Source organism: Notolepis coatsorum, assembly GCF_963971535.1.
Source record: "Notolepis coatsorum genome assembly, chromosome: 5".
Classification (NCBI taxonomy): domain Eukaryota; kingdom Metazoa; phylum Chordata; class Actinopteri; order Aulopiformes; family Paralepididae; genus Notolepis; species Notolepis coatsorum.
Window position 1 is genome coordinate 124,718,831 of NC_140169.1, and position 27,792 is coordinate 124,746,622.

The 27,792-nt window shown below is 45.0% G+C and overlaps 1 protein-coding gene across 1 annotated transcript; it reads left to right on the forward strand.

The window, feature by feature from the left end:
• The first annotated feature begins 363 nt into the window (after nt 1-363).
• On the forward strand, nt 364-27,543 carry LOC311229317 (histone deacetylase 2). The gene is made up of 14 exons (XM_084315393.1): nt 364-530; nt 2,461-2,573; nt 2,716-2,833; nt 4,133-4,207; nt 8,443-8,581; nt 8,765-8,906; nt 9,774-9,866; nt 10,265-10,373; nt 19,186-19,326; nt 21,057-21,165; nt 23,036-23,166; nt 24,899-25,066; nt 26,497-26,554; nt 26,993-27,543. Exons 1-14 carry the CDS (start codon nt 476-478, stop codon nt 27,021-27,023), a joined length of 1,482 nt encoding a protein of 493 aa, XP_084171519.1. The 5' UTR covers nt 364-475; the 3' UTR covers nt 27,024-27,543.
• Nucleotides 27,544-27,792: the final 249 nt, after the last annotated feature.

Consider the following 27,792-nt stretch of genomic DNA (forward strand, 5'->3'; position numbering starts at 1 on the left):
ATAAGAAAATGTGTATATATATATATATATGCTTCCACCCCATCCCACGACATGAGTTTTATTCTGAGGGCTACATTGGTGTTTAGATTCTAGGTTCGGCTAGAACTACATTATGGCTACATAGCCTAGGCCTATAATATGTGTATTTATTTCGGGAATCCTATTTTGAGTTGGTATTTGCAGTGAGTGGTCATGCGTGGTGATAACCATGTGGGTTTACTAGTTGCCTACATCAGAGTCGAAGACAACATTTTAAATGTGTCTCTGTGTGCCTAATCTGCTGTCTAGTCTGGAAGCATCTCGTCTAGTCTGGGAGGACGTTGCATGACCGCCTCCCCCTCCCTTTGCATGGTGCACTTCCCGTTCCCATTCATTCTTCTGTCTGCCAAGCAACGCACGCTATAGATCCCGTTCATCACAATCTTCATTATTAAAACGACTTCGGGCTAATTAAGACCAAAAACCCCCTTTGCATATGGCGTACACGGTTGCAGGTGGAACTAAGAAGAAGGTCTGCTACTACTATGACGGTATGGGATATCCGAATATACATACAGTAGGGACCCAAAAGGGGGCATCTGGCACGCTAGCTGCTTAGCCAGCAGCTAACATTAGCCAGCATGATATGGTATGGACAGGCTAACACAAGCTAGCCAGCAGCTAACATTAGCCAGTATGATATGGTAAATGCTAACACAAGCTAGCCAGCAGCTAACATTAGCCAGCATGATATGGTATGGACAGGCTAACACAAGCTAGCCAGCAGCTAACATTAGCCAGCATGATAAGTATAGGCTAACACAAGCTAGCTTGCGTGCTAACGTTAACCGTCGCTTGTGGCCTGTGGTGCAAGTGGTTCTAGCCAGCTAACATACTATATATTGACTCGTAGCGTTATAAAGTTAGCAACGTTTTATATATCTATTAGCCACCCTGTGTGTGTTGAGCTCAGAAAGTAAATCAAGAAAATAATACCAGAATAAGCTCAAGGAAATAATATACTAAAGTTCCCATCCCTAGCATCACACGCATTATCATCATTGTCCCCAGCTATTACACACAGGGCCATCCTGACGACAGAATTATATATATTTGTTTTTATCTTGACCGCATTGTGAGACTTAAAACAATGTTGATTGTGCACATAATAATATATATTACCAAAGCTCACGTTAATTTTCAGTAGTTTGAGAGTTAATGACTTTGTATTATGTCCTCCAGTGATGTCACCAGAGGACACTGAATCATTGCGTTGTGTTCATTTCAGCACAATGAAATGATGTAGATGAATAAATAGCCATACAGCTAGAGACCACTGCACTTCCGCGTTACATTGAGCTCATGGAGGAGAGCGGGGGGGGGGTGAATGAATGTGGATTAGAGCCTCGACATTAAGTGGTTGTACCTACGGCTGTGTGGGGATGCTGGAGACATGATCTAATAGACTATACGAATTTGTCGTCTCCTGAACAATACGGAGCGACCGATTCGATTTCCAAGTCGATAGGCACTTTCTCGACCGAGCTATAGTCACTTCCCGCACCGACAAACTACGCATGCGCAGATTGATAAACCTAGATCTATTCTAGAATCTAGACAATTGAGATACTCCGTGGGCAATCTGCGCATGCGGAATTCGGGAGTAGGACCTACTCAGTAGGTGCGGGAAAGTGACTATAGCTCGGCCGAGAAAGGGCCGATCGATTTGGGATGGGTCGCTCCGTGTTCATGAGACTCACTCAGGCGTATAAAAGTATATTGGATCATGTCTCCAGCACCCCCACAACTGTAGCTACAAACACTTAATGTCAAAGCTCTCATCCACATTCATTAATTTTCTCCCCCGCTCTCTCTCCCATGATTTCAGAATACTGGACGTGTTGCAGTGGTCTATTGCAATCCCCATCTCTACTCTTTCATCTAGCCTACATGATCATTTCATTGAGCTGTAATTAGCCTAACGCCTAAACACAAAGATTGAACGTCCGCCAATGTCGTCACTGGAGGACATATCCAATCTCATTAACTCTCAATGACTGTCAAACCAAATTAACATACAAAACTGTCTAGGGTTTTTGAATATGTGAGATTTTGTGCAAAATAAATCAGCGTTGTTTTTCATTGAAATGCCCCTTTACCTGATCAGGATAAATAATGTATATGATTATACATATATACACATGTTACATTGGAATAATGTGAAATCTGTGTCAGGGTGACATTTTATTTTAAATGTAGGCATAGCCTACATGTTCACTCTCACAAGTAGCCTCACAAGCACTTGTGTGACTTCCAAGTGTGTCACTCCAAGTGTAGCCTCTCAATTCAGTTGCAGCACCTTGGTAAAGAATAGAACATGCACTTTCAGACAAAAGCAAGGTAATATAAACAAAATATTCCCACTGCATCCTTGAAACATTTGTATTGCATGACAAATTATTCCCATGCTTCCATTTTCAGGAGACATAGGGAATTATTATTATGGACAAGGGCATCCCATGAAACCACACCGTATTCGGATGACTCACAACCTACTGCTGAACTATGGACTTTACAGGAAAATGGAGATATATGTAAGTTCCTAACCATTTGAATGACTCTGCATCTGGTACAAGTGTCTTTATTGCCTCATTCTCAGCAGTATCATATTCATTGTACCTGCTGTACTCTTTCTGTGTATTTTCCATCAAGCTATTTGCTTATTTGTTGTCACAGAGACCACACAAAGCCACAGCGGAGGAGATGACAAAGTACCACAGTGATGATTACATCAAGTTCCTCCGATCCATACGACCAGACAACATGCCTGAGTTCAGCAAGCAGATGCAGAGATGTAAGTAATGTGTGCACAACTCATTAACTTATAGGTTAAAGGTACAATGTGTATTTCCTTTGTTCAAATAAGTGGTCTACATGTTAAAATAATAGCTCTACACTCCGACAGCCATCACTGATATAGTGTTTGGTTAGTAACATGGGTCTCCCAGTCCCTCCTCTTTGCAGTAAACCAAAAATACTTTCTGGTATCCCTTCCCACTTTATCCAATCAGGAGAGAGAACACCTCACTGCCAAAAATGGTCTGACAAAAATAAGAAACATAAACAAAAAATATGAGCTTGAAACAAGTAAAATACTCTACAAGCAAATTTGGCTTGGCAAGATATTTTGAAATAAGTAAAAAGAAATATCTGGGGTGTTCTCTCCTGATTGGATAAAGTGGGAATGGGATACCAGAAAATGCATTTTGTGTTTACTGCAGAGTGGAGGGACTTGGAGACCCATGTTACTGACCAAAAACTATATCAGTGATGGCTGTTGGAATGTAGAGCTATTTAACACGTATTAAAAAAATAAATAAAAATAAATCACTTTGTACGCATCTTTTAAATTTTTTTTACTTTTTCTCCTATTTTTCTTGTATTTTTCCTCCCATCCCAATTTAGTCATTATGCCAATTCCCCCCTCCCCTTCCTGGTCGTTGCGCGCATTTGCCCCATACTTGCCGCTCTAGGGAGCCCTGAAGTCTATCACATGCTTCCTCCGATACATAGGAGACAGCCAGCAGCCTCTTTTCACCTGGCAGCGAGGACTCTCATTGGGTGAGTGTAACGCGTGGGAGGGCACACTACCTCACCCAGATCCCTTCCTCGCTGTGCAGGCGCCCTGACCGACCTGTAGGAGTCGCTGTTTACAAAGACCAGAATACCACCCATCGGCTTCCCTCCCGCTGACACTGCCAATTGTGTCAGTATGACGACCAGCCAAACCGGAGGCACCGCTGACAGCTGGATTCGATACCAGTGTTTCTGCGGTGGTAGACAGACGCTTAGTCCGCTGCGCAACCCGGGCGCCTTTGTACGCATCTTTAATAACCACTTAACTGCCCATGATCTGTGTTCAGAACTGCCAAATCTCCATTCATATGTAAGAACGCTGCATTTTAAATGTAAGGAGCTCATGTCAGATTGTGCCAAATGTATTATATTGATTATAGAAGTGAGCCATTCCGAACACAGCTCAATTGGTTGTTCTGAATGACCATGACCACTTATTCACTGTTGACCCTCAAAACCACATTCAGAGATCCCATATTGATTTATGCATGTGATGCTTTTATCTTCCCCCCCACAGGCAATGTTGGAGAGGACTGCCCGGTGTTTGATGGCCTGTTTGAATTCTGCCAGTTGTCAGCTGGCGGCTCTGCTGGTAAGTTAGGTGTAAAAAGTTGTAAAATCGTCACAGAAAGAATTAGTCTGGTGACAATGTCTGTCCAGGGCTCCTACCATGAGGGAAATCCTGGGAAAAGTCATGGAATTTAACCGTTGTATTTTCCTGGCCAGGAAAGGTTGTGGAATATGCGCTGCCCTACTTACTGTCAGTCTGGGGGGGGGTGTAGACTACCACATGCCTCCTCCGATACACATGGAGTTGCCAGGCGCTTCCTTTCACCCGACAGCGAGGGGTTTTACTGGGAGAGCGTAACACACGTGGTGGTTCACGCTATCTCTCCCAGATCCCCTCCCTGCGGAACAGGCACCCCGACCGACCAGTAGGAGTCGCGCAACGACCAGACTGATACCTTACCGGCTTCCCACCCACAAACACTGCCAATTGTGTTCGTAGGAACAACTGACCAAGTAAAAGGTACCTCTGCCGGGAACTGAACCCGGGTCTCTGCGGTGGTAGGAAAGTGCTTAGACCTTGACACTACCCAGACACAAACACATTTTTTCAATATGTTAAGGAAAAATAGGTAATACTGGTTAGTTTAGGCATCACTTCGGGCAGAGATGTTTGACCACAGAACACAAATGGAATGTCGTCCAACTCTCCACATAGGAGAATGGAGTGGAGTGTCACTGCAGATACAAACCAGCTCCGACAGCTGTGTTTGGTACCTCAGGCTTTAGGGATTTGGCTTAGGGAGATGAGGATGTTGAGGCAGAGCTGGGATATATGTACAAGCTGTGCTGCTTGCAGGGTCTCTATTGAAGCTCAGTGCTGTCAGAGGGAGGATTGCATTTTCCATGCCTTTGAAATTCGTCTTCTCTCTGGAACTGTTTGCATTTCCAACCCAGTCTTTGAAGATTTCCCCTTTTAGTGGGAAGTGATCCTTTGATTGGACCACGTTTTATATATCGATGAGAAGTTTGATGTCGATAAAACCTTTAAATGAACTGTACGTGAGCCTACATTTCATCACAGAATCTTAATGGAGGAAGATTCATTGGCTGCCTGTTCCAATTCCCTGGGACGGGAAGACAAGTTGGCACATCCCTGAGAACGAAGTGAGGTCAGGTTTTTGCCATGCGCACGTACCGAATCGAGCTTCAGACGTCTTTAGTTGGAACTTTGGAACAGGAACTTTAGTTAGATTTAGTATTTTCCTCTGGTGTCTGTGGTTAGATACAGATGGTTCAGAATATTAAATCAGTATACTCGTTTTATTTTGAGAGTTTGCAGATGTCTATTTTTATGTCGGGTGCACATCTGTTTGAGAGATGCTCTCTATCGAACAGCAGGACTTATGCCGTGGCCATCTCCAGGCTAGTGATCTGCAGCCTCAGGGTAGGCTTACTCCGTGTGTACACTCACTACTATTATCTTGTTTATTTTAGCATACATTTATAGCTACATGTTCTTTCCATTTGACTTGATCCTGTCCACATTGTTCCGTGCTGATTTCTGTTTTTAGAATCAATGATAAGGCGGTATTTTAAAATAAATATATCTTTCTAATCTCATTGTCAAAATTAGTTTATTATTAGTCTTACCTCAGGCCTGTTATTTAAGCTTTGATGGTCTATTCTAGCCCAAAGCATGATGATGATGATGTTTCATCAGAGATTCTATATTATTTGCAGACGGAGCACTCCGGGATTTTGAATGGAGGAATTCATAGCTCTAAAGATGGACGCAGCAACGAAACTACTTGTTACAAAACAAGCATATTTAGAGCAAATAATTAAATGTGATGTTATTTTAGGTTTAGTAAAATTATAATTACCACATTTTGAGGTGAAATTGTATTTTTTCTCTTTTTAAATACGTTTGGTCTTTAAAACTCTTTTTTGGTCTTTAAAACTCTTTTTGTGAGTGGTTGCCATGGTAACTAAGGCCTCTGGCAGAAACCGCTGGATGACATAATAATAATAAATAAACTGGACTTTTTGAAGAAGTCTTTATTCATCATGCAGTGACACACATGCAATTTCTTTTGGGGTCGTGGATGAAATTGAGTCTCTGCGCTTGACCCATCCCGTCGTCCTTCCCCCTAAGGGCAGCCGGAGCAGAGAAGTGCTGCGGCGTGGGGCCGCGCCCCGGGGGCCACTCCAAGGGCTCCTGTCCGTCTTCGTCAGGGAACGCGACAGCGTTAGCGATCTGTTGTGCATGATTTTCCATTGGGTTTACCTTATCGGGAGGGAAAACCCTTGCGAGCATGGGGAGAACATGCAAACTCCACACAGAAAGGCCTGGGAGATACCCCACCTGGGTACCTGGCATCGCGGGAATTGAGCCCTGGACCGTCTAGCTGTGAGGCAACAGTGTTAACCACTACACCACCATGCCGTGACAGCATGTGTAGAAGCGGTCAGGTCTCGTTAATTGCCGTTGTCAAGATGGCGGCAGAGTGAGCAGACTTCTCTTGAGATAGACTTTGGTTTCATTACATTGTTTGGCTCACGGTAGCCAATAATCATCTCACTGTGGCTTCACATTCCTACCCAGCCTTCCCCCTGCATACTCTGCTCATGGCTCCTTCTTGGCTCATTAATTATACATAGCCGTATCAGGCTTGGCAGGCTGACGCTGTGCCCCTGGGGCGCACAGCGATCTGTAGAGGATCATTCCGGTTCGACTACAGGCCAATTTTAGGTTAAAAAGTGGTTAGATTTAGATTAGATTCAAATTGATGGTCATTATACAGCACAACGTACAGTACAACGGAAATAAGTTGGCATCTAACCAGAGTGCAAATGTATCAGTAAAGTGCAATGGCAATATATAATGTACAAGTGATTAAACTGGAGCATTTATAAATGAGTACTACTGAGTAATAATGATAATCAGATGTATCTACAGTGTTATAGTATTATGCACAGTGATACGGATATAAAAACACTATGGTAGGAAGTCATACTGGTCAGCGGTATAACTAGTAAGGGATATACAGTATACATATAGTATACAGGTATGTAAAAAGGATTATATGCAGGTACTATATATTCAGACATGCATACATTTATATACGGTAAATATAAATATATATATATGGTATATACAGCATTATTGTACATGCTGATTTATATGAGTAGACTATTGTCCTGCAGAAGCTAACTGCAGTAACTACAATTATTTTCTAAATGTAGTTGTAAGTTAAATTGAACTTCTCAATATTTGTTTATCTTGTGACAGTTTCAGAGTTAAATCTTAACTCTGTTTTAGAGGAAAAGGGTATAAAGAATTGCAGTAACTACAAAATCACTGGATAGTCAAAGAATGTTAAAGCCATTTTTCTCAGTTTCACTGTTTGGGTAGTCACTGCTGTTAGCTTCTGCAGTATAGTTTGAGGTAGGTAGCTGTGATTACAGTGTAAGGCAGTTGTAGACGGTGAAAGCAGTAGGCAGGTCTAAAGGCAACAGAGTTCAGAGTTCATGCAGTATGGGTAACGGTACAGGGTAACAGAGCCTAGAGCAGTGGTGCCCAACCAGTCGATCGCGATCGACAGGTAGATTGCGGGCTGATTTCAAGTAGATCTCGATTAATAAAATTAGATTATATATAAAAAAATAAAAATGTGCAAAATCAACTCTGCCTCTCCTTGTTAACTACAACAAGCAATGCTGTTTGTTATTTAAGATGAGGTCGGACTCTGCACTGACAGATTTGTGTTCATTATGCTGCTTTTATAAAGCCTCAAATGACGGCTTACAATATACAATTTTGGCTGGTAGCTCTCGGCTAGGTGGTAAATTAAAAAGTAGATCTTGGTTCAAAAAAGGTTCGCCACCCCTGGCCTAGAGTATAGGTAATGGTGTTCAGAGGCTAGGAAGTCTTGCTGCGTTTCTCTCTCCCCTTGTCCATTTTGTCTCTACACACTAGAGACAAGAGTCATCACTTTAACTTGGCATTTAACTATTTAGTAACTCCTTTTGCTTCAATCATTTTATAAAAAAGATTATTTCTATTTATTTTATTGCTTGTGCCTTGTGATATGCAATTTCTCTACTGAGTCCTGCATTTTATTATTCATTTGTATTTGTACATTTAATTTTGTTTTGTCAAAGCACTCTGGGCTGCTTTCTATTGCATGAAAAGTGCTTTATAAATAAAGTTTATTATTATTATTATTATCAAAATGCCCAAAGCAACTTGTGACCATAACAACTTTTTTTTAATTCTATTATTAAATAACATTTTACAAATCTATTCTGGCACAGCGGGGGCAGTGAAGCTCAACAGGCAACAGACGGACATCGCCGTTAACTGGGCAGGAGGCCTCCACCACGCCAAGAAGTCTGAGGCCTCTGGCTTCTGCTACGTCAACGACATTGTCCTGGCCATCCTGGAGCTGCTCAAGTGAGTCACTTTCTCTTCATCTGAAAATTACAGGCGAAAAATACGATTTTTGCCACCGAATGTCAGCGTTGACACAGTGGCGACCATCTGGTTGAAGCCTGTCACATGTCCAGTAGTGAATGTGCTTCTGAAGAGTGCGACCCATCTCCTTATCCTGTGTCTTTCCCCCCGCCATGTCCCCAGGTACCACCAGAGGGTGCTGTACATCGATATTGACATCCACCACGGGGATGGAGTGGAAGAGGCCTTCTACACCACCGACAGGGTGATGACCGTGTCCTTCCATAAGTACGGTGAATACTTCCCCGGGACCGGAGACCTCAGGGTGAGTGTCGACCCCTCAGAGGTCAACCTGCACTTAAGTTCACCATTCAGACCCAGGCTGTAACGACAGGGTTCCTACTCCTCCTGGAAAACCTAGATCATGGAAAACTTGGAAAATGTACTAAAATGACCAAATATCCTGTGTATTTAGGTTGAAACTCAACTGTTGATAGGATTATAGCAGTGCCGCCCAATTTGGGGCCTGTGGGCCCTGTGTTTTGGCCCGCCATGGTATTTGACATGCTGACAAATCTTATTTTCCGCTTAATTCCTAACCGTAATGACTACAAAACGTAACTTTTTGTGATGGGTGTAGCAGTCACATGTAATGAACCTGAACGTGAGACACATCATCATGAACCATGCATAAATATAAATAAAGGAATAAAATTGGGGTTAAATTTGTAGATACTAGGCCTATTTGTAAATGATATGACTGTTTGTGCTGTCCTGGGTTGTCAAGGAAAAGTCCTGTAAAACTTTTTCTCAAAATGAGTGGGAACCCTGAATGACAGTCAGTCAGTCAGTGACGCTGCAGAACAGTGGGGAACTAGGGGATTTCACTTTCCCCCCAAAATCAAGTTTGAACAAATTCAAAGTGATATGGAATTTGTTAAAATTATATCAAACTTTTATCTAATCAGAATCCTCTATTAGCCAGCCTAGAATATAATGTACGTTTTAATGTATTTATTATTGTTTAGGCTATTTGTATGCGTGTTGTACTTAAAGTAAAGTGAAATAAATGAACTTGAAACTGGAGAACCCGAGACGCATGGTCTTTCATCTCTGCGTGCACCGAGAGAAACATTTAGCACGGTTGACATAATAAGTTAACCCTAACGTCGGTACCCGCCTCTGTCGTCAGGATATCGGGGCTGGAAAAGGCAAATACTACGCGGTCAACTTCCCCCTGAGGGACGGCATCGATGACGAGTCCTACGGACAGATCTTCAAGCCTGTAAGTATGTCAGCGGGAGTCGAGGGAATGCTGTCACATTATGTCCACGGTAGGGCTGTCACATTATTTTTGAATTTCGAAATAAATTTCGAATTTACATAAAACATGAGATTAGAACTTGAAGGGAGAAATTCGAATACAAAAAGAAAATAATAATAATGTATTTTTTTTATTATAAAAAAAAATGTCAGGCCATAGGTGAGACTGTGCTGAAAAGAATGATACCAAACACATTTTTTAATTTTATTTAATTTGTATTTAAAAATGTTACACTGAAATTTGAATTCGAACTTGTCTACAATTCTGCAACGAATTTCGAATCCGATTTTTTGTTAAAGTGACAGCCCTAGTCCACGGCGTGGTTGAGTACAGTGTATTGTCTGTCGTGGGTTGTGCAGGTGATGGCGAAGGTGATGGAGATGTACCAGCCCAGCGCCGTGGTTCTCCAGTGCGGCGCTGACTCGCTGTCAGGAGACCGTCTTGGCTGCTTCAACCTCACCCTCCGCGGTAAGAGACCTCCGGCTTCACCAGCAGGGGTCTTTCTGTGTGGCGTTTGCATGTTCGCATGCGTTTCCTCCAGGTACTCTGGTTTCCTCCCACACCATGAAGACATGCATGGTAAACAGGGACTACAGATGGAAACTAGCTTGTATCTGGCACATTTACATTGATGTGGAAACTGAAGATGTTCATTAACACTTTCTGCGCCATAAACGAGTTAACTCGTTATTGGCCGCCATGCGCTGAGCGCCAGAAACGAGTTAACTCATTTTTGGGATCGTTATTTCATTTATTCGCAATATCTATTCATAATTCATAGCTGCAGCCTCTGGTATCCTCTTCAGAGCCTGTCTGAGCTGGCAGACGGTCAAGACCGCCCTCTACTGCCAGGCGGAGCTATTGCATCTCATTGAAAATGGGTTGGTGTGTTTTATGAGGCGATCTGAGCGCCGGGCGGGCAGGGTTTAAATACTCGGGCGAACCAGTTCTATACAACGGTGGCATCGAGCAGTAACTCCGCCCGCCCGTCATTGTGAACCGGTCGGTAGTGTGGTGCGGACCTCCACAAGCATTATTTGGAATTGCGATCAAATATTTGGATTATCTCTTTTGCATTACATCAGATACAAGGTAAGAAGATTATATATAAATTTGATCGTTGATCTGACATTTATTTCTACCGCGATCACAGCTATATGTGTGGACCGTGTATGGCTGTTTACCGTTGGTTGCGGTGGGGTGGGTGGGGAGCGCCCCGCTATGACGGTCATTTCATGTATGGACGAGGAGACATACTAATGATAATCTAGCGTTGATTTCAGGATGATTAGATAATCAGCCGAAAAATTACAACGTGTTGACTGGATTACAGTAAAATGCCTTTTTCTCACCTTTTTCCTGGAATTGCTGAAAAACACCCAAACCATACTGTAACTGAGGGGTACAATTCCCTGACTGTATTAATCAAGTATTAGTATCATTAAACCACTACCGTCTTATGTACATTACTGGCCATACTGTACACAAGTATATCAGATGAGAACACTTCCACAATGAAACGGTTTCCACACAAATACTCGTTTAGAATATTTATTACATCAAAGGATACAGAATATACTTTATATTGAATGCGCTTATAAGGCAAAGAATGTGCGTAGGCAAGTCAATACTGGATATTAGGAATTATCTAGGGAATAATGGTAGGGGAGTTACTACCGGTTGTAAGCCAGCAGGGGGAGGCAATGCTCTATGCAAGTCAATGGTTCCACAGGCGACAATTACTAGGCACCTGGAGATGGTATATTACTCCCTGCAGCAGCGGATGAAAAGGCAGCTGGTCCCAGTGCGCGCCGCACAGATGAAGCCGTGGAGTCTCTCCTTGAGACGGGCTCGAGTGATGTCCTCACGGGCATGTGTAGATCCCACAGCAGTGGGTGTAGACGGTTCTCTGCTCCAGCAGCTTGGTGAAGAATGAAGAATAATAATCCTGCCGGAAAGTGGCTCTGCAATCACCGGTGTAAATCCTCCGTGGTCCACGGTAGTTCACAGTTGAACTTGACGTTACTATCCTATTAGCACGCGGCAATAAGTGCTCTATGTAGACACACAATTACCCACTTCACGTGGTCTTTGACTCGTAATGAAGGCTTACTAGTAAATAGCGAACCATACGTTGAACAAACGTAGTAGGATAAGCACGACTCTATTTGGGGCAATACGAGCCCTACTCTGCCGCACGTTGCATGGTGAGGCGTCGCTTGGATAACTGGAACTGAACGAGACTGAACGGGACAAGGGACTTCACGTGTTCACCTGCGCCATATTTATATGTACGGGGGATAAACGAGTGCCAGCCTGCTCACTGTCTCGTATAATAATAATTTAGGACCTGCTCCGAGGTCATCAATTGGCACACATGCGATGCATGCATGCAATTCGTATCTGCGATTAACCCATCCCGTCGTCCTTCCCCCCCAAGGGCAGCCGGGAGCAGACAGGCGTCAACGTGAGCCGCGCCAGGGGACCAATCCAAGTGCTCCTGTCCGTCTTCGTCAAGGACGCCACAGCGTTAGCGATCTTGTTGTTGTGCATGTTTTTCCATTGGGTTTATCTTATCGGGGGGGAAACCCTTGCGAGCACGGGGAGAACATGCAAACTCCACACAGAAAGGCCTGGGAGATACCCCACCTGGGTAACTAGCATCATGGAAACCTGGTCCCCAAGCGGGAATCGAACCCTGGACCTTCTTGCTGTGAGGCGACAGTGTTAACCACTACACCACCGTGCCGTAGCCATGGGCAGAAGCGGGCATGTTAAGACAAGTCCTGTCGGTAGCTTTCAAGTCGGCTCTAGGGGTAAGTCACTGGCGCCTGGTGGCACGCCATCCAATAGGAGAATGAAATATTATGGGCTGGACTAAAGGGACATTCCGTGTATATGTACAAAGAATATACAAGGGATATCAAACGACATACAAATACTATTCAATATATATCCATAAATAAATACATATATTCGGTTTAATCTGACCCTTTGTAACAGCCGCCCCCTAATTAGTCCCACCTAATTAGCTAAGCAGAGACAGATTAATCGCACTGTCCACTACTCAATGTCCGTTGTGAGGGGGTCGGTCAGTTCACAAAGTCATGGGTCATGGTCGACATTAAGCGAGTCGGGGAGCCTTGGCGACTCGATCAGCCTCGCCACGGGTCGGTTGTAGGTCCGCCCTTGGCCGAGCACTTCTGCCACTCTGACCTTTCCGTCGGCACCAGTGGTCACTTTGCTTACGCGGCCGGCCGGCCACGCAGCTCGGGGTAGTGACTGGTCTACGGTCATGACGACTGGACGGGATGAAGGGGGGCTTAGGAGGAAGCGGGCCTGAGACTGCTTTGATCTGTGCTTGGCTGTGCTTTCTCCTCCGTCTGTTTCTCTTGTTTGCTCTGTACCCCATCTGAGGAGGGGCCGGTCCCGGCCGCCCCGTCAAGGAGTCGCTTGGGGTGCTGGGTTCGATGTCAGCTACGTCTGGAGCGCAGCTGAGGGGGGTGGGGTTCCGAACTCCTTCTGGTACCCACGGTTCTCTCACGGGCCTCTCGCTTAATGTCAATAGCCTCTGCTGTACAGGGGAGAGGCCGGTGTCGCTCGCCTCTGTGTGTAGGCAGCGTGTGGACGTGGGTTGACTGTCAAGTCCGTAGAGGGGGCCCTGGAGCGTCCATCCCAGTCGGGTCTGAACCGCGACTGGGCATCCTTTGGGTCCGACGTGGGCCGCCTCAATTGGGAGAATGAGGTCCGCGTGGTCGGAGCCGATGAGCAGGGTCGGTGTGGCGCCGTCGATAAGCGGTATAGGTAGTTGACGTAGGTGCACATACTTAGCCATCAGCTGTGGGATGGGGTAGGTGTACTGAGACAGGCCTATGTCGTGGCTGGTGAAGACGTTAGTTATACTATACTGCTTCTCGGGCTGGTCCACCGCTGCTATCTTGAAGGAGACCTTTTCACCCTTTATGGTCTTCTGGTCCCTTCTGATGGTGCGTATGGTCATGGTATCTTTGACACCCCGCAGGCCCAACTGGGCTGCTGCGGAAGCGAGGAGGAGTCTTTTCAGACCCATCGTCCAGGACGGCGTAAGTGTCCAGGACCTTGTCCTCGTAGCTCAGGAGCACTCTGACCACTTTGAGGAGCACACGGGGGGTCCCGCTATGCTGGTCAATGTGGAGCACTCCTGTTGGTTGGTTGCCTTGGACCTTCTGGTGGGCTCCGCACAGTGCTGCGCGGTAAGCGGCGCCCGCCTGGGCCGCCCCTGCGTGGTAAGCGGCGCCCGCCTGGGCCGCCTCACGCCACTGGTCCACTTGGACGGGGTTCAGTGTCTTATATTCGGCGCACTGTGCCAGCCAGTGTCCGCTGTCCCAGTAGGTACAGTAGGGAGCGGTCTGGTGGCTCTTCGGTGCTGGTGCCACCGCCTCGGCATGGTACATTACCGCGACGGGCCCACTCTGTTGTCCTGTCTGACGCCTGTTGATGTCATGCAGGACCTCCAAGTGGGTGCCACCGCACCTGCTGCACTTCTTTTTCAGGCGGCACTCAGCTGCTAGGTGGCTGCGCGCGCAGCGGAAGCAGCGGCGGTGGTCCTTGGTCCACTGACTCACCTCGTCCGTGGTCAGCTTCCCGAAGGTGTCGCATTGGTACAGCCGATGTTCTCCCTCACAGTACTGGCACTCAATCTTCCACTGGTCCTCTTTCGTCGAGGGGGTGTTGTGGTTCTTGTGTGGTACTGATTCGGCTTGGTGCATAATGGTCACCAACCGGCGGTTATCCGTTTGTCCCCGAGGTCCGAGTCTTGGGCTTGATCCACTCCATACGAACGTGTCGAGTCGTAGGCTACTGACCTCCCTGGCGAGGAACTCAGATAGGTCTAGGAGGGATGCCTCTGGACCGTTGGGGTCGCGGTAGTCTCTCTGCCGCCTGAAGCGCTCTTGTCGGGCGGGAGGGAGCTTCTCTAATATCCTCTCTACGTTGGAGTTAGCGTACAGTTCGTAGATACCCTTTTCCTTTTGGGACCCCAGCATCCCTACCAGGGACTGTACCTTGATAGACAAGTCATCTAATGCTCTGTTGTCTCTGGCTGGGGGGAGACGGTCAATGTCTCTTATCTCCTGTATCACATAGTCCCATACGCGTCCATAACGTTGGTCGAGTGCTGCTAGAGCCGCTGTGTATGGGGTAGTAGAGTTGGCATATGCCAGCGCTATATTGTGCGCTCGGGGCACCTTGAGGTGCTTCAATAGGGTAGCATACTTGTGGCGTTCATCAGCTACATCAACCATCATGGTCTCTAAGCACATCCGTAGTTCCGTGTACTGTGCTCGGTTCTCATGGGTGAAGTCTGGAAACGTCGGTGCGCCAAGGTACGATGCCATGGATGACTGGCACATCGGTGAGCGTTGGGGAAGAGGCCTCCTAGGCGAGTCTCCCCGTGCGTGTCGTCTTGGGCTGGTACTTGGTGGGTACCGAAGGTCGGGTACCCAGGTGCTGTCCCTCGGGGCTGGCGGTGCGTCAAACTCACCCGTGAGTTGAGTCGGGGGTTTGTAGCGCAGGGCCTCGGGGCTGACTTCTGGGCTGTACTGGACCTCCTGGTCCAGAGTACGTTGCTGCTGGTCGGGGCTGTACTGGGCCTCCTGGGCCAGAGTACGTTGCTGCTGGTCGGCTTGACATTCCTCCTCTTCCTCCTCCTCTTCCTCTGCTAGGACCTGGAGTCTTCTGTTCAGTCTCTTGGCGTGGTCCGGTTCTTCCCGGTTGCTGGGTCTCGTATGGACCGGCTGGGGAGGGGGTTCGGAGACGTGGACAGGATCCTCCTGTTGGCGGGGTCCCGGGTCGCTTCGTCAAGTAGGGGAATGTGTCCTAGACCCATGTCTTGACGATCTCTGAGAGCTCCGTGTGGAGTGAGGGGGTGTCGCCATGGCAACCAGTTTGTCCATCAGCTCCGCCTGCAGCCGGTCGCGCTCTGCCTCGCGCTGGGCATGGGCTGCGTCGCGCGCTGCTTCGCGCTGGGCATTGGCGACGTCGCGCTGCGCATTGGCGCTGGCCTGGGCAGCGTCGCGCTGTGCGTTGGCGGCGTCGCGCTGGGCATGTGCGACGTCGCGCTGTGCATTGGCGGCGGCGTGCTGTGCATCGGCGCGGCTTCTCTCAATGTTCTCTTCTGTCTGGAGGCGTCTGGTCTCCAGTCTTATGCGGTCTTCACTCCTTTGTTGCGCCTGGAAGCGCTCTCGCTCGCCTGCAAAATGTTCGCGCTCGCGCGTCTGTTGCGCTTGAAGTCGATCGCGTTCGGTGGAGGCTGCCAGGGTGGCGATGAGTGCTTGCGCCAGCATCTTGTCCGCCGCGCTGGGGGAAGACGCCGTTCGGGGCGATCGGCTCCCGGCAGTACTTGTTGGAGACCCGTTCTCCTGTTGCGTACCGAGGAGATCCATCTCCTGGGTGCGCGTCTCTTCTTGTGGTGGGTCGGGTTCCATCCCGGGAGGGCTTTCTTTATCCTGGAGCGCTCCGGGGACTACCTCGTCGGCGTTGTCGGGGGATAAAGTCGTGTCAGTTCCCTCCTGGTCCCCACCGTGAGCTTGGTCAGTTACATTAGAACCCACTAGGGCCTCTGTTGGCGGGGTAGCCTGGTTGATAGGGTCGGACATAATTTTACTATCCGCTTTAGTTATTTTATCCGTATCTAGTTTCCCTTTAAAGCTAGGTATTGGACTGACAGCGTATGCCTCTAGATAGGGAGGTGGCTGCCGTCTGCGCTGCGGGCGATCTAGCTTAGGAGAACCGTTTGTGGAGTGTTCGTCATCGGCCATGTCAATATTAATATTATATTAATATTACGCTAATTATTCTCCGGCTCGAAGGACCAATTGTAACTGAGGGGTACAATTCCCTGACTGTATTAATCAAGTATTAGTATCATTAAACCACTACCGTCTTATGTACATTACTGGCCATACTGTACACAAGTATATCAGATGAGAACACTTCCACAATGAAACGGTTTCCACACAAATACTTGTTTAGAATATTTATTACATCAAAGGATACAGAATATACTTTATATTGAATGCGCTTATAAGGCAAAGAATGTGCGTAGGCAAGTCAATACTGGATATTAGGAATTATCTAGGGAATTATGGTAGGGGAGTTACTACCGGTTGTAAGCCAGCAGGGGGAGGCAATGCTCTATGCAAGTCAATGGTTCCACAGGCGACAATTACTAGGCACCTGGAGACGGTATATTACTCCCTGCAGCAGCGGATGAAAAGGCAGCTGGTCCCAGTGTGCGCGCCGCACAGATGAAGCCGTGGAGTCTCTCCTTGAGACGGGCTCGAGTGATGTCCTCACGGGCATGTGTAGATCCCACAGCAGTGGGTGTAGACGGTTCTCTGCTCCAGCAGCTTGGTGAAGAATGAAGAATAATAATCCTGCCGGAAAGTGGCTCTGCAATCACCGGTGTAAATCCTCCGTGGTCCACGGTAGTTCACAGTTGAACTTGACGTTACTATCCTATTAGCACGCGGCAATAAGTGCTCTATGTAGACACACAATTACCCACTTCACGTGGTCTTTGACTCGTAATGAAGGCTTACTAGTAAATAGCGAACCATACGTTGAACAAACGTAGTAGGATAAGCACGACTCTATTTGGGGCAATACGAGCCCTACTCTGCCGCACGTTGCATGGTGAGGCGTCGCTTGGATAACTGGAACTGAACGAGACTGAACGGGACAAGGGACTTCACGTGTTCGCCTGCGCCATATTTATATGTACGGGGGATAAACGAGTGCCAGCCTGCTCACTGTCTCGTAGCCATGGGCAGAAGCGGGCATGTTAAGACGAGTCCTGTCGGTAGCTTTCAAGTCGGCTCTAGGGGTAAGTCACTGGCGCCTGGTGGCACGCCATCCAATAGGAGAATGAAATATTATGGGCTGGACTAAAGGGACATTCCGTGTATATGTACAAAGAATATACAAGGGATATCAAACGACATACAAATACTATTCAATATATATCCATAAATAAATACATATATTCGGTTTAATCTGACCCTTTGTAACACATACTCTATTCAAAACAGTTTACGAGGCCGAGGCGATGACATCGTCACGTTTAGCTTTGAATGTGATTTGATTGGTCAATCGGTGGAAACGTTCTGGACTGGCCCGCCCCTAGGGCGGCACATTTGAAGACGCTAGACTACTTGGCAGCCAGACGGCCCGTGTTACATTAACCCAACCCCTTTATTAAGCTCGAATCTTATTGGCTAATAATTGGTTGTGGAGTCCACAACCAACCACAATGTGGACGGACCAGGACGCTAGAAAAAGACACCTCCCCTTCTGCAAATGTTCTCTATTCTGCCTGAGCTGCAGTGAGCACAGAGTGACTGCCAGCCTGCCTCAGTGAGTCTGACAGTGTTAGAGAGAGTGAGAAGGAGAAGAGGGAGACAATTCAAACAAAAAATTATAACACAGATGAAAAATAATGATTTTTTTATTATTATTGTAAACTATATATAAAAAATATATATATATATTCATTCTTTTTTTTTATAAATAAAATAAAACACTAACGCAATTATTTTTTGCTTTAATCCCTGTATATATCTATATATCAATATCGACAATGCGACAATATGTGATTATCTTAAAAGGATTATATGCAGGTATATACAGACCGATAAGTATAAATATTAGGGATGCTCGATATTGGCTTTTTTACCGATACCTATATACCGATATTGTCCAACTCTTCATTTCCGATACCGATATCAACCGATACCGATATATGCAGGCCCCCCCCCCCCCCCAAACCGAATAATTTCAGGTAATTAACATTACATATCTCTTGTTGTGGAACTAACACAACATTATGCATACTTTTGACAATAAAAAATCTGAATGTGTTCTTACTTGCTTGCCTGGGTAAATAAAGGTTAAATAATTTTTTTTTTTTTTTTTTTTTTTTTTTTTTTGAAAACCGATATGCCTACCGATAATTTCCGATATCACATTTTAATGCCAATATCGGACATCCCTAATAAATAATATATATATATATATATATATATATATATATATACAGCATTATTGTACATGCTATCATACAGAGTTATATGTGTTATATGCCGGTTGTATAAATAGGTATATAGGAAGGATTATATCCAGGTATATACATCACCCTGCTATAAAAAGAGTGATCTCTTGCCAGTGATGTTTTCTGTCCTTTGGTCGACCGACACTCCAGAAATCACACGGCGTCTCTTACCCGCGCGTCCCTTTTCACCAGGCCATGCCAAATGTGTGGAGTATATGAAGTCTTTCAACCTGCCCCTCCTCATGCTGGGCGGAGGAGGTTACACCATCCGCAACGTGGCCCGCTGCTGGACCTACGAGACCGCTGTGGCCCTGGACACGGAGATCCCCGACGGTTTGTTAACCGAGACTCACTACCGGAAACACTGTTATTTGAGGCGCAATGAATGTACGGAGATGTGTGATAACTCACAGGTGTCACAGTGTAACGGACACGCACCTGGTACAGTGAGAATCTGTTGAAATTAACCACATGCGGGTAAAATACATTTCATACAGTCAGGTGGCTCATTCTGTGATTATTATTGTGATTGATGTTGATCTATGTGACCTGTGTGCTGTTAAGATCAGCCTGCCGCACTGATAAGGGATTCACTAATAGGCCACAGGGAATATGTTTTTCTTCAGGTCGATACGATATGAGTTTTCATCCCACCCACATCAGCTGAGAGTTTTACCAATACTGATACTGACTGGGATTTTAGTACAAATTGTAGATACAATACAATCTGTAATGCTGTCAAACGGCAACCTCTATGCAAAAGAGCCCCGCTCTGTATTGCACTTTGTTTACATTTTTGTTTCATGCGTGTGTTGAAGTTTAGTAGCTTATACTAAGAATTTCTCCAGACCTCTCTTGGCAGAATCTGAGCTGTGGCCAGCGATAGCAACCCCTCCCCTTATCCCCACTAAACTCCAACCCAGACGTCTGACCAAAACAAGAAATGGAAACAAAGTGCAGTAACAAAGCGGGGCTCTTTTGCCTAGAGGCCACTGTTTGACGGCATGAAAGATTCTAGCTTTTTAGACATGCCTATCGTCAGGCAATCAATTGATTGATCAATAATGATTGAAAGGGGGGTTACATCTAAATTATAGAAGAAATTAACTTAAATTTTCAAATGTATTTATAAAAATATTTTTTTATAAAAACAAAAATAAACACATACACAGACCAACATATATATATATATACACACCACAACCTCCCCATAAGGACCACACATGCCGTGTTGTGGTGTCCAAGGTCAGAATGAAAAGAAAGCAGCCACGGAACATTTGCCGGTTTCCACCCCCACTACCCCCCTCCCCCACCCAGCAAGCATAAAGCAACGCACTCCCAGTTAAAAGGTCACAGGGATGCCAATTCCACAATCAGCCAACAATGGGCCTCTAAAAAACACACAATACGGCCTGTCTGCTGATGTATATCGCCGCACCTCCGCTTATGGCTTTTCTTGATTTTACTTCCCCTCCTCTCCTCGCTCTCCGACGTGGCTGGGCGGACAGTGGCGGGCGATGGGGTAGCAGGGGCCCATCTTGAGAAAATATTATGTGACTACTTCACCGTTAGACGGGAATGGCCCAGATATTTCTTTGCCCCAGGGACAGCTGACTAAGCAGAATGTCTCTGCGTAGTGTGACTGGGAGCGAGAGGACATTATCACAGCCTGTCAAAAGGCCCCCGGCGGTTCTTTTAATGGAATTCCAGGACGTTAACTGAACCTGTTACCCCCTCTTTCGATATAACCTCCCTTTAGCGATGAGGGAGTTGTGTGTAGCTTATGAATCAAAGTAACACCAGTGTTATCCCCCCTTTTTTATTTGAAAGGAGCGATGATTTGACACCTCCTTAAGGTCACAGCGTATAAATGTTTAACAACCGCGTTCGTCTCGTCTCCCACTGTCCTTACCATATAAACCTCGACGATACTTCTCTTCCAGAGCTGCCTTACAATGACTACTTTGAATACTTCTCTTCCAGAGCTGCCTTACAATGACTACTTTGAATACTTCTCTTCCAGAGCTGCCCTACAATGACTACTTTGAATACTTCTGTTCCAGAGCTGCCCTACAATGACTACTTTGAATACTTTGGCCCCGACTTCAAGCTCCACATCAGCCCGTCCAACATGAGCAACCAGAACACGCGGGAGTACACGGACAAGATCAAGTATGTGTCCTTCATATAGTATATACTATACCAGAACACGTGGGAATACATGGACAAGATCCAGTATGTGTCTTTCATATAGTATATACTATGGGTGTCTACTGTCTACTCGCGTAGCGCTGATATAGCATTTTAGCGGGACCAGAGTTTTTGAGACCGGTGTACTGTTCGCATCTGATGGCAACGCTAGGGCAAAAGGGCATGCAATGTCCTTTCAAATGGTTCTGTCACAATCTGTACAATTACTACGGCTACAGGTGTAAAAGGAATGGCTTGCGAGCTATTTTATTGTTTCATTCTAACAGGCTCTGTTAGTGATCAATAGTGTAGGCATCTGGAAATCCAGAATCTTCCTCGCCTTTATGGTCGATAGAATACATCGTGCATGTGTCATACAATAGCTTCTCGGTATTGTCATTGTTTGTAGCAGCACGCTTATATCATGTTGTAGTTTTTATATTTGCTGTGCTTGGCTGTTCTAAACACTGGTGTCTGGTAGGACATTCCTGTTCTAAACACTGGTGTCTGGTAGGATATTCCTGTTCTAAACACTGGTGTCTGGTAGGACATTCCTGTTCTAAACACTGGTGTCTGTCTGGTAGGACATTTCTGTTCTAAACACTGGTGTCTGGTAGGATATTCCTGTTCTAAACACTGGTGTACTGTCTGGTTGGTAGGACATTCCTGTTCTAAACACTGGTGTCTGGTAGGACATTCCTGTTCTAAACACTGGTGTCTGGTTGGTAGGACATTCCTGTTCTAAACACTAGTGTATGGTAGGACATTACTGTTCTAAGCACTAGTGTCTGGTAGGACATTACTGTTCTAAACACTAGTGTCTGGTAGGACATTACTGTTCTAAACACTGGTGTCTGGTAGGACATTCCTGTTCTAAACACTAGTGTCTGGTAGGACATTCCTGTTCTAAACACTGGTGTCTGGTAGGACATTCCTGTTCTAAACACTGGTGTCTGGTAGGGCATTCCTGTTCTAAACACTAGTGTATGGTAGGACATTACTGTTCTAAGCACTAGTGTATGGTAGGACATTACTGTTCTAAGCACTAGTGTCTGGTAGGACATTACTGTTCTAAACACTAGTGTCTGGTAGGACATTCCTGTTCTAAACACTGGTGTCTGGTAGGACATTCCTGTTCTAAACACTGGTGTCTGGTAGGACATTCCTGTTCTAAACACTGGTGTCTGGTAGGACATTCCCGGAAATCATCCGGCACACAGGAAGTGATATGTTTTATTAGATTAGATTAGATTAGATCAGTACAACGAAAGAAAGTTTAGCATCCAACCGGAGTGCAAATGTAACAGTAAAGTGCAAGTAATATACAATGTACTGTACAGGTGATTAAACTGGGTATAAAATATATAAATTTGTACTCGGGTGTAGTGCTAATCAGATGTACAGAGTTGTATTACCAATATGTATAGTGATATAGGTATAAAGACAGTATGGTTGTAGTCATACTGGCCACCAGTGTAACTAGTAAGAGTAGGTAAGGGATATACACATATAGATATAGCTACAGATAGGTAAAAGGATTTTGTGCAGGTGGATAGATATATATTTGGTAATATTGTTTTATGTCACCATCATTGACCTATCTCAAACTCAGTTTATCCGAAGAAAGCAACAGTTGTGATCGGAGGATCACAAAAAAGTGTCCAGAGTTAGATATTTTGAGATCGAGAGTTTTGAAGACTGAAAGCAAGTCAATACGGTGCAAAAATGCAACAGCGATGATCACTTGTTATCACCAATAGATGTCTCCAAAACGAGGATCTTGCAGATGACCATTTGAATGTATATTATCAGCAGTGCTGAAAGCATTGACTCTGCGTGTTTCATCTTGAAGGCAGCGCCTGTTTGAGAACCTGCGCATGCTGCCTCATGCTCCCGGGGTCCAGATGCAGGCCATCCCAGAGGACGCTATCCCAGACGACATCGTGGATGAGGACACAGAGGACCCTGACAAGCGCGTGTCCAGTAAGACAGCTCTTCATTGACCTGGCAGATAGATGTCCTTTTCTCCCAGTGAATGTATTATATTACTGCCGTTATCGCTATCTTATATTTATGATTGCATTATAGTTGGTGGTTACCAGTCCAGTTTGTTTCTTTTTCTTTTCATTTAAGCCAAGCTATTTAATTTGAATTTAAGCCTCAACACTTCCCTAAAAACATAAGAAAACATCACATGAATTGTCAATACACAAAATAATCATATTCAGATAGGAAATGTATTTCCCTCCTTCACAAAGACTTGTTTTGGATAAATACGAGGGAAGATCAGCAGGTGTAATTGACCTGTATCAAACCCCACCCTCTTTTCTTGATCCTCCAATCACAACTGTTAATTTGTTTATCTATGGATCATCCCCATTAGTCTAACCCAGTGGTCACCAACCTTTTAAGCCCAAGATCACCTTTTTTTTTTTTGTGAAGGCAAGATCTACCTATTGAAGCGTTGAGAGAAAAAGACAGCCAAGATTGTACTTTAAACTAAATGACTTTTATTTGCCTGTATTCTAATTACATGCAATGCTTTGGTCCAACATTAAAACGTCAAAGTAGAACTGTAATATGTACTTTCTCAGTCAGTGCTAAGTGCAGTCATCTTATGCAGCATCACTTTTCACACCAAAACAAAAGTAGAACTGTAATGTTGACTTTCTCATATTATTAACATTGACAAACATATTTACAATTCGCATTTTATAAAGTAGAACTGTAATGTGTACTTTCTCAGTCAGTGCTAAGAGCAGTCAGTGCTAAGTGCAGCATCACTTTTCACATCAAAACAAAAGTAGAACTGTAATGTGGACTTTCTCATATTATTAACATTGACAAACATATTTACAATTAGCATTTTATAAAGTAGAACTGTAATGTGTACTTTCTCAGTCAGTGCTAAGTGCAGCATCACTTTTCACATCAAAACAAAAGTAGAACTGTAATGTATACTTTCTCAGTCAGTGCTAAGTGCAGTCAGTGCTAAGTGCAGCATCATTTTCACATCAAAACAAAAGTAGAACTGTATGTGTACTTTCTCAGTCAGTGCTAAGTGCAGCATCACTTTTCACATCAAAACAAAAGTAGAACTGTAATGTGGACTCTCAGGGAAAGATTAAAAAAAAATATATATATATATATTAATTTCCAGGGAAAGATCTACAGGGAAAGTCTCAAAGATCGACCAGTCGATCGCGATCGACGGGTTGGTGACCACTGGTCTACACCCATGGGTGAAAGACTATTCTTCCTGGGGTCCTAACGCACAACCTACAACATTACAGTGCATTACATTACAGTGACAAAAAAACAATAAAAACATAAGAAACACCTTAGCCTAAGCACATTCTCAACATCTTCAAAATCTCACAAAAAAAACACACAAAGGCTCCAACCACAAATACAATACTAACTACTAACTAAATAAATCAGTAACTCAACTGTATTTCACCGTTCATAACAGCATCCTTCAACTTTTTCTTAAAAGTAAATTTGTTGCTGATCATCTTTATCTTCACAGGTATACAATTCCAGTATGCAGCAGCTCTATACATTACGGTTATCCTAAGTGCATTTGTACTTGGTAGCGGTAGAGTAAAATGAAGACCCACGGCTGTTGCTTCCCTCGTAAAAACTTTGGGGTTGAGATAGGTCCATTCTGCTTCGCCCAAGCCTTCCAGACATAACACCTCATCTCTCATTTCAGTCCGCGCCTCAGATAAGAGGATCACCTGCGACGAGGAGTTTTCCGACTCTGAGGACGAGGGTGAGGGAGGCAGGGAGGGAGGCAGGAGAAACGTGGCCAGTCACAAGAAGGGACTCAAGCGGCCCAGAGTAGAAGAGGAGAAGAAGGAGACTGAGGAGAAGAAAGTTGGTGAGTGTTCTTCTGAACATGGATACTGAAGAGCAGCGATGGCTGGAGATGCACTGACACCACTTTTTCTACTAGAGGGACTAGTGACTAGTGAGAGGCCTGTACTAGAGGGACTAGAGACTAGTGAGAGGCCTGTACTAGAGGGACTAGTGAGAGGCCTGTACTAGAGAGACTAGTGACTAGTGAGAGGCCTGTACTAGAGGGACTAGTGAGAGGCCTGTACTAGAGAGACTAGTGACTAGTGAGAGGCCTGTACTAGAGACTAATGACTAGTGAGATGCCTGTATTAGAGGGGCTAGTGACTAGTGAGAGGCCTGTATTAGAGGGACTAGTCAGTGAGAGGCCTGCACTAGAGGGACTAGTCAGTGAGAGGCCTGCACTAGAGGGACTAGTGAGAGGCCTGTACTAGAGTGACTAGTGAGAGGCCTGTACTAGAGGGACTAGTGACTAGTGAGAGGCCTGTACTAGAGTGACTAGTGAGAGGCCTGTACTAGAGTGACTAGTGAGAGGCCTGTACTAGAGGGACTAGTAAGAGGTCTGTACTAGAGTGACTAGTGACTATTGAGTTTCTTAACGGATAAGAAACAGAGAAAGGAGGTATGTATGTAACGGATGAGAAACAGAAAGTAGGTATGTATGTAACAGATGAGAAACGGAAAGGAGGTATGTATGTAATGGATGAGAAACAGAAAGGAGGTATGTATGTAACATGATAAACAGAAAGGAGGTATGTATGTAACATGATAAACAGAAAGGAGGTATGTATGTAATGGATGAGAAACAGAAAGGAGGTATGTATGTAACATGATAAACAGAAAGGAGGTATGTATGTAACATGATAAACAGAAAGGAGGTATGTATATAACAGATGAGAAACAGAAAGGAGGTATGTATGTAATGGATGAGAAACAGAGAAAGGAGGTATGTATGTAACATGATAAACAGAAAGGAGGTATGTATGTAACATGAGAAACAGAAAGGAGGTATGTATATAACAGATGAGAAACAGAAAGGAGGTATGTATATAACAGATGGGAAACAGAGAAAGGAGGTATGTATGTAAAGGTCATCACAACAGTCTAGACTAGTGCAGTGTGATGCTGGTAAAATAATAAAGATGTTTTCCTTCCAAGTATTGGCCGATAGTGAGCACCAGTCTAATGTATTACTTTTACACAATGATATAGACTGACACCAGAGACTCACCAGATGCTTATTAAGTGCCTCGAATCACTGCGAAACACTGCTTTCTTTTAGCCGATTGGATAGTTTATTCCCAGCCGCCGGGACACGCGGTCTTCCGTGATAGTTTCCGCGTCGGTTGATTTTCTCTGCGCGGCCGCAAACACCTCTACATATAATTAATTATGTAATACTATTTCGAACACTGTGCTAATATCTGCATTTGTTGGTTTGGTTTTCGCCCTCAGAGGTGAAAGAGGAAGAGAAAACAAAAGACGGCAGCACCGAGAAGACCGACGCCAAAAGGTAACGATACACCGTGCGGTAGGTTCCTTCTGTAACACTGAGGTCACACACAGCCAACTCTGAACAGCGGCAAAGTGGGGGCTGTCCCAGGGCACAGGGTTCAAATGAGTGGCACTCGCCTTTTTAGAGTGAATAGTATGACCTTAAATTAGAAAGGTAGGACTTGGGAAATAGGAAATATGCAATTGGCAACACTGGCACTCATATGTTCACCCAAGGCTCTACTAAATTAGATGCATGTTGCCTTCCTTTAAAATTGCCAGATAATTGACCATATTCACACACGGACGTTTGTGCTCTCATGTCATGCTCGGGTTGGGATTCCTTTCCACCCTGTTCCCAGCCTGGGCGTGACATGAGAGCAAAAAGGCCCGGCGTGTGAATGAATTATGGTCAATATCGGTTCAACGCTCATCATTCCACTTCTTTCATCGACAGCGTCAAGACGGAGCAGACCAGCAGTGTCTGACTTCACCCCCCCCCCCCCCCGCAGAAAACAACGGTGCTGAACAGTGGTGCCGAAATACAACAGTGCACAAGGGTGCTGAACACAGCAGCGCTGAACAGTGGTGTCGAACACAGCAGTGTGCCGAAATACAACAGTGCACAAGGGTGCTGAACACAACGGTGATGATCACAGCAATGCTGAACACATCCTATCGCACTCCAAGTCAGATGCATTATATTTATAACTGACCTCTATATCGTGAGCCGCAAATCGGTTGTGATTGTTACTTTTTTTTTTGTCTACTGTCACCGTGGATCTCCTGAATTCACACATCCAACTTGAATTTCCAATACCTCCTCCTACTTTGATACCATTTGAATGCTATTATGTGCCGTCTTTGAATTAAAATGTCAACCTTTATAAAAAACTAAACCATGTGTTTTTAGAGAAGATTATTTGAGCATTTCTGTAGATCTACAATGATTTCGTATGTGTTTAAAATTTGATATTTTGCATTTGCCAATAAAAACCCTTTTTATAATGAGTACAAACGCCTGTTTTATCATGTTACCTTGTTATTAGTAAGCACTTGTGTCATGACAATATGCAGCCATGTGGTGGCAACATATCCCCAGAAAATCATTTTAGGGAGTCGTTCTGTTTATCCCATCTTAACCTGGACCGTGTGCCGAACAGAACCTCTCTGCCGAATCGGCGCTCTCTTTAGACGTTGATACTTGAATTAAACAAGTTAGAGGCCTAATTATGCTCAATGTACCTGCAGCTTTGA

Excerpts from the sequence above, each read along its gene's own strand:
- LOC311229317 (XM_084315393.1), top strand. The coding sequence starts at position 476 with ATGGCGTACACGGTTGCAGGTGGAACTAAGAAGAAGGTCTGCTACTAC. Across the intron at positions 2,834-4,132 it reads CAGCAAGCAGATGCAGAGAT|GCAATGTTGGAGAGGACTGC; the intron begins GTAAGTAATGTG and ends TCCCCCCCACAG. Across the intron at positions 9,867-10,264 it reads ACGGACAGATCTTCAAGCCT|GTGATGGCGAAGGTGATGGA; the intron begins GTAAGTATGTCA and ends TGGGTTGTGCAG.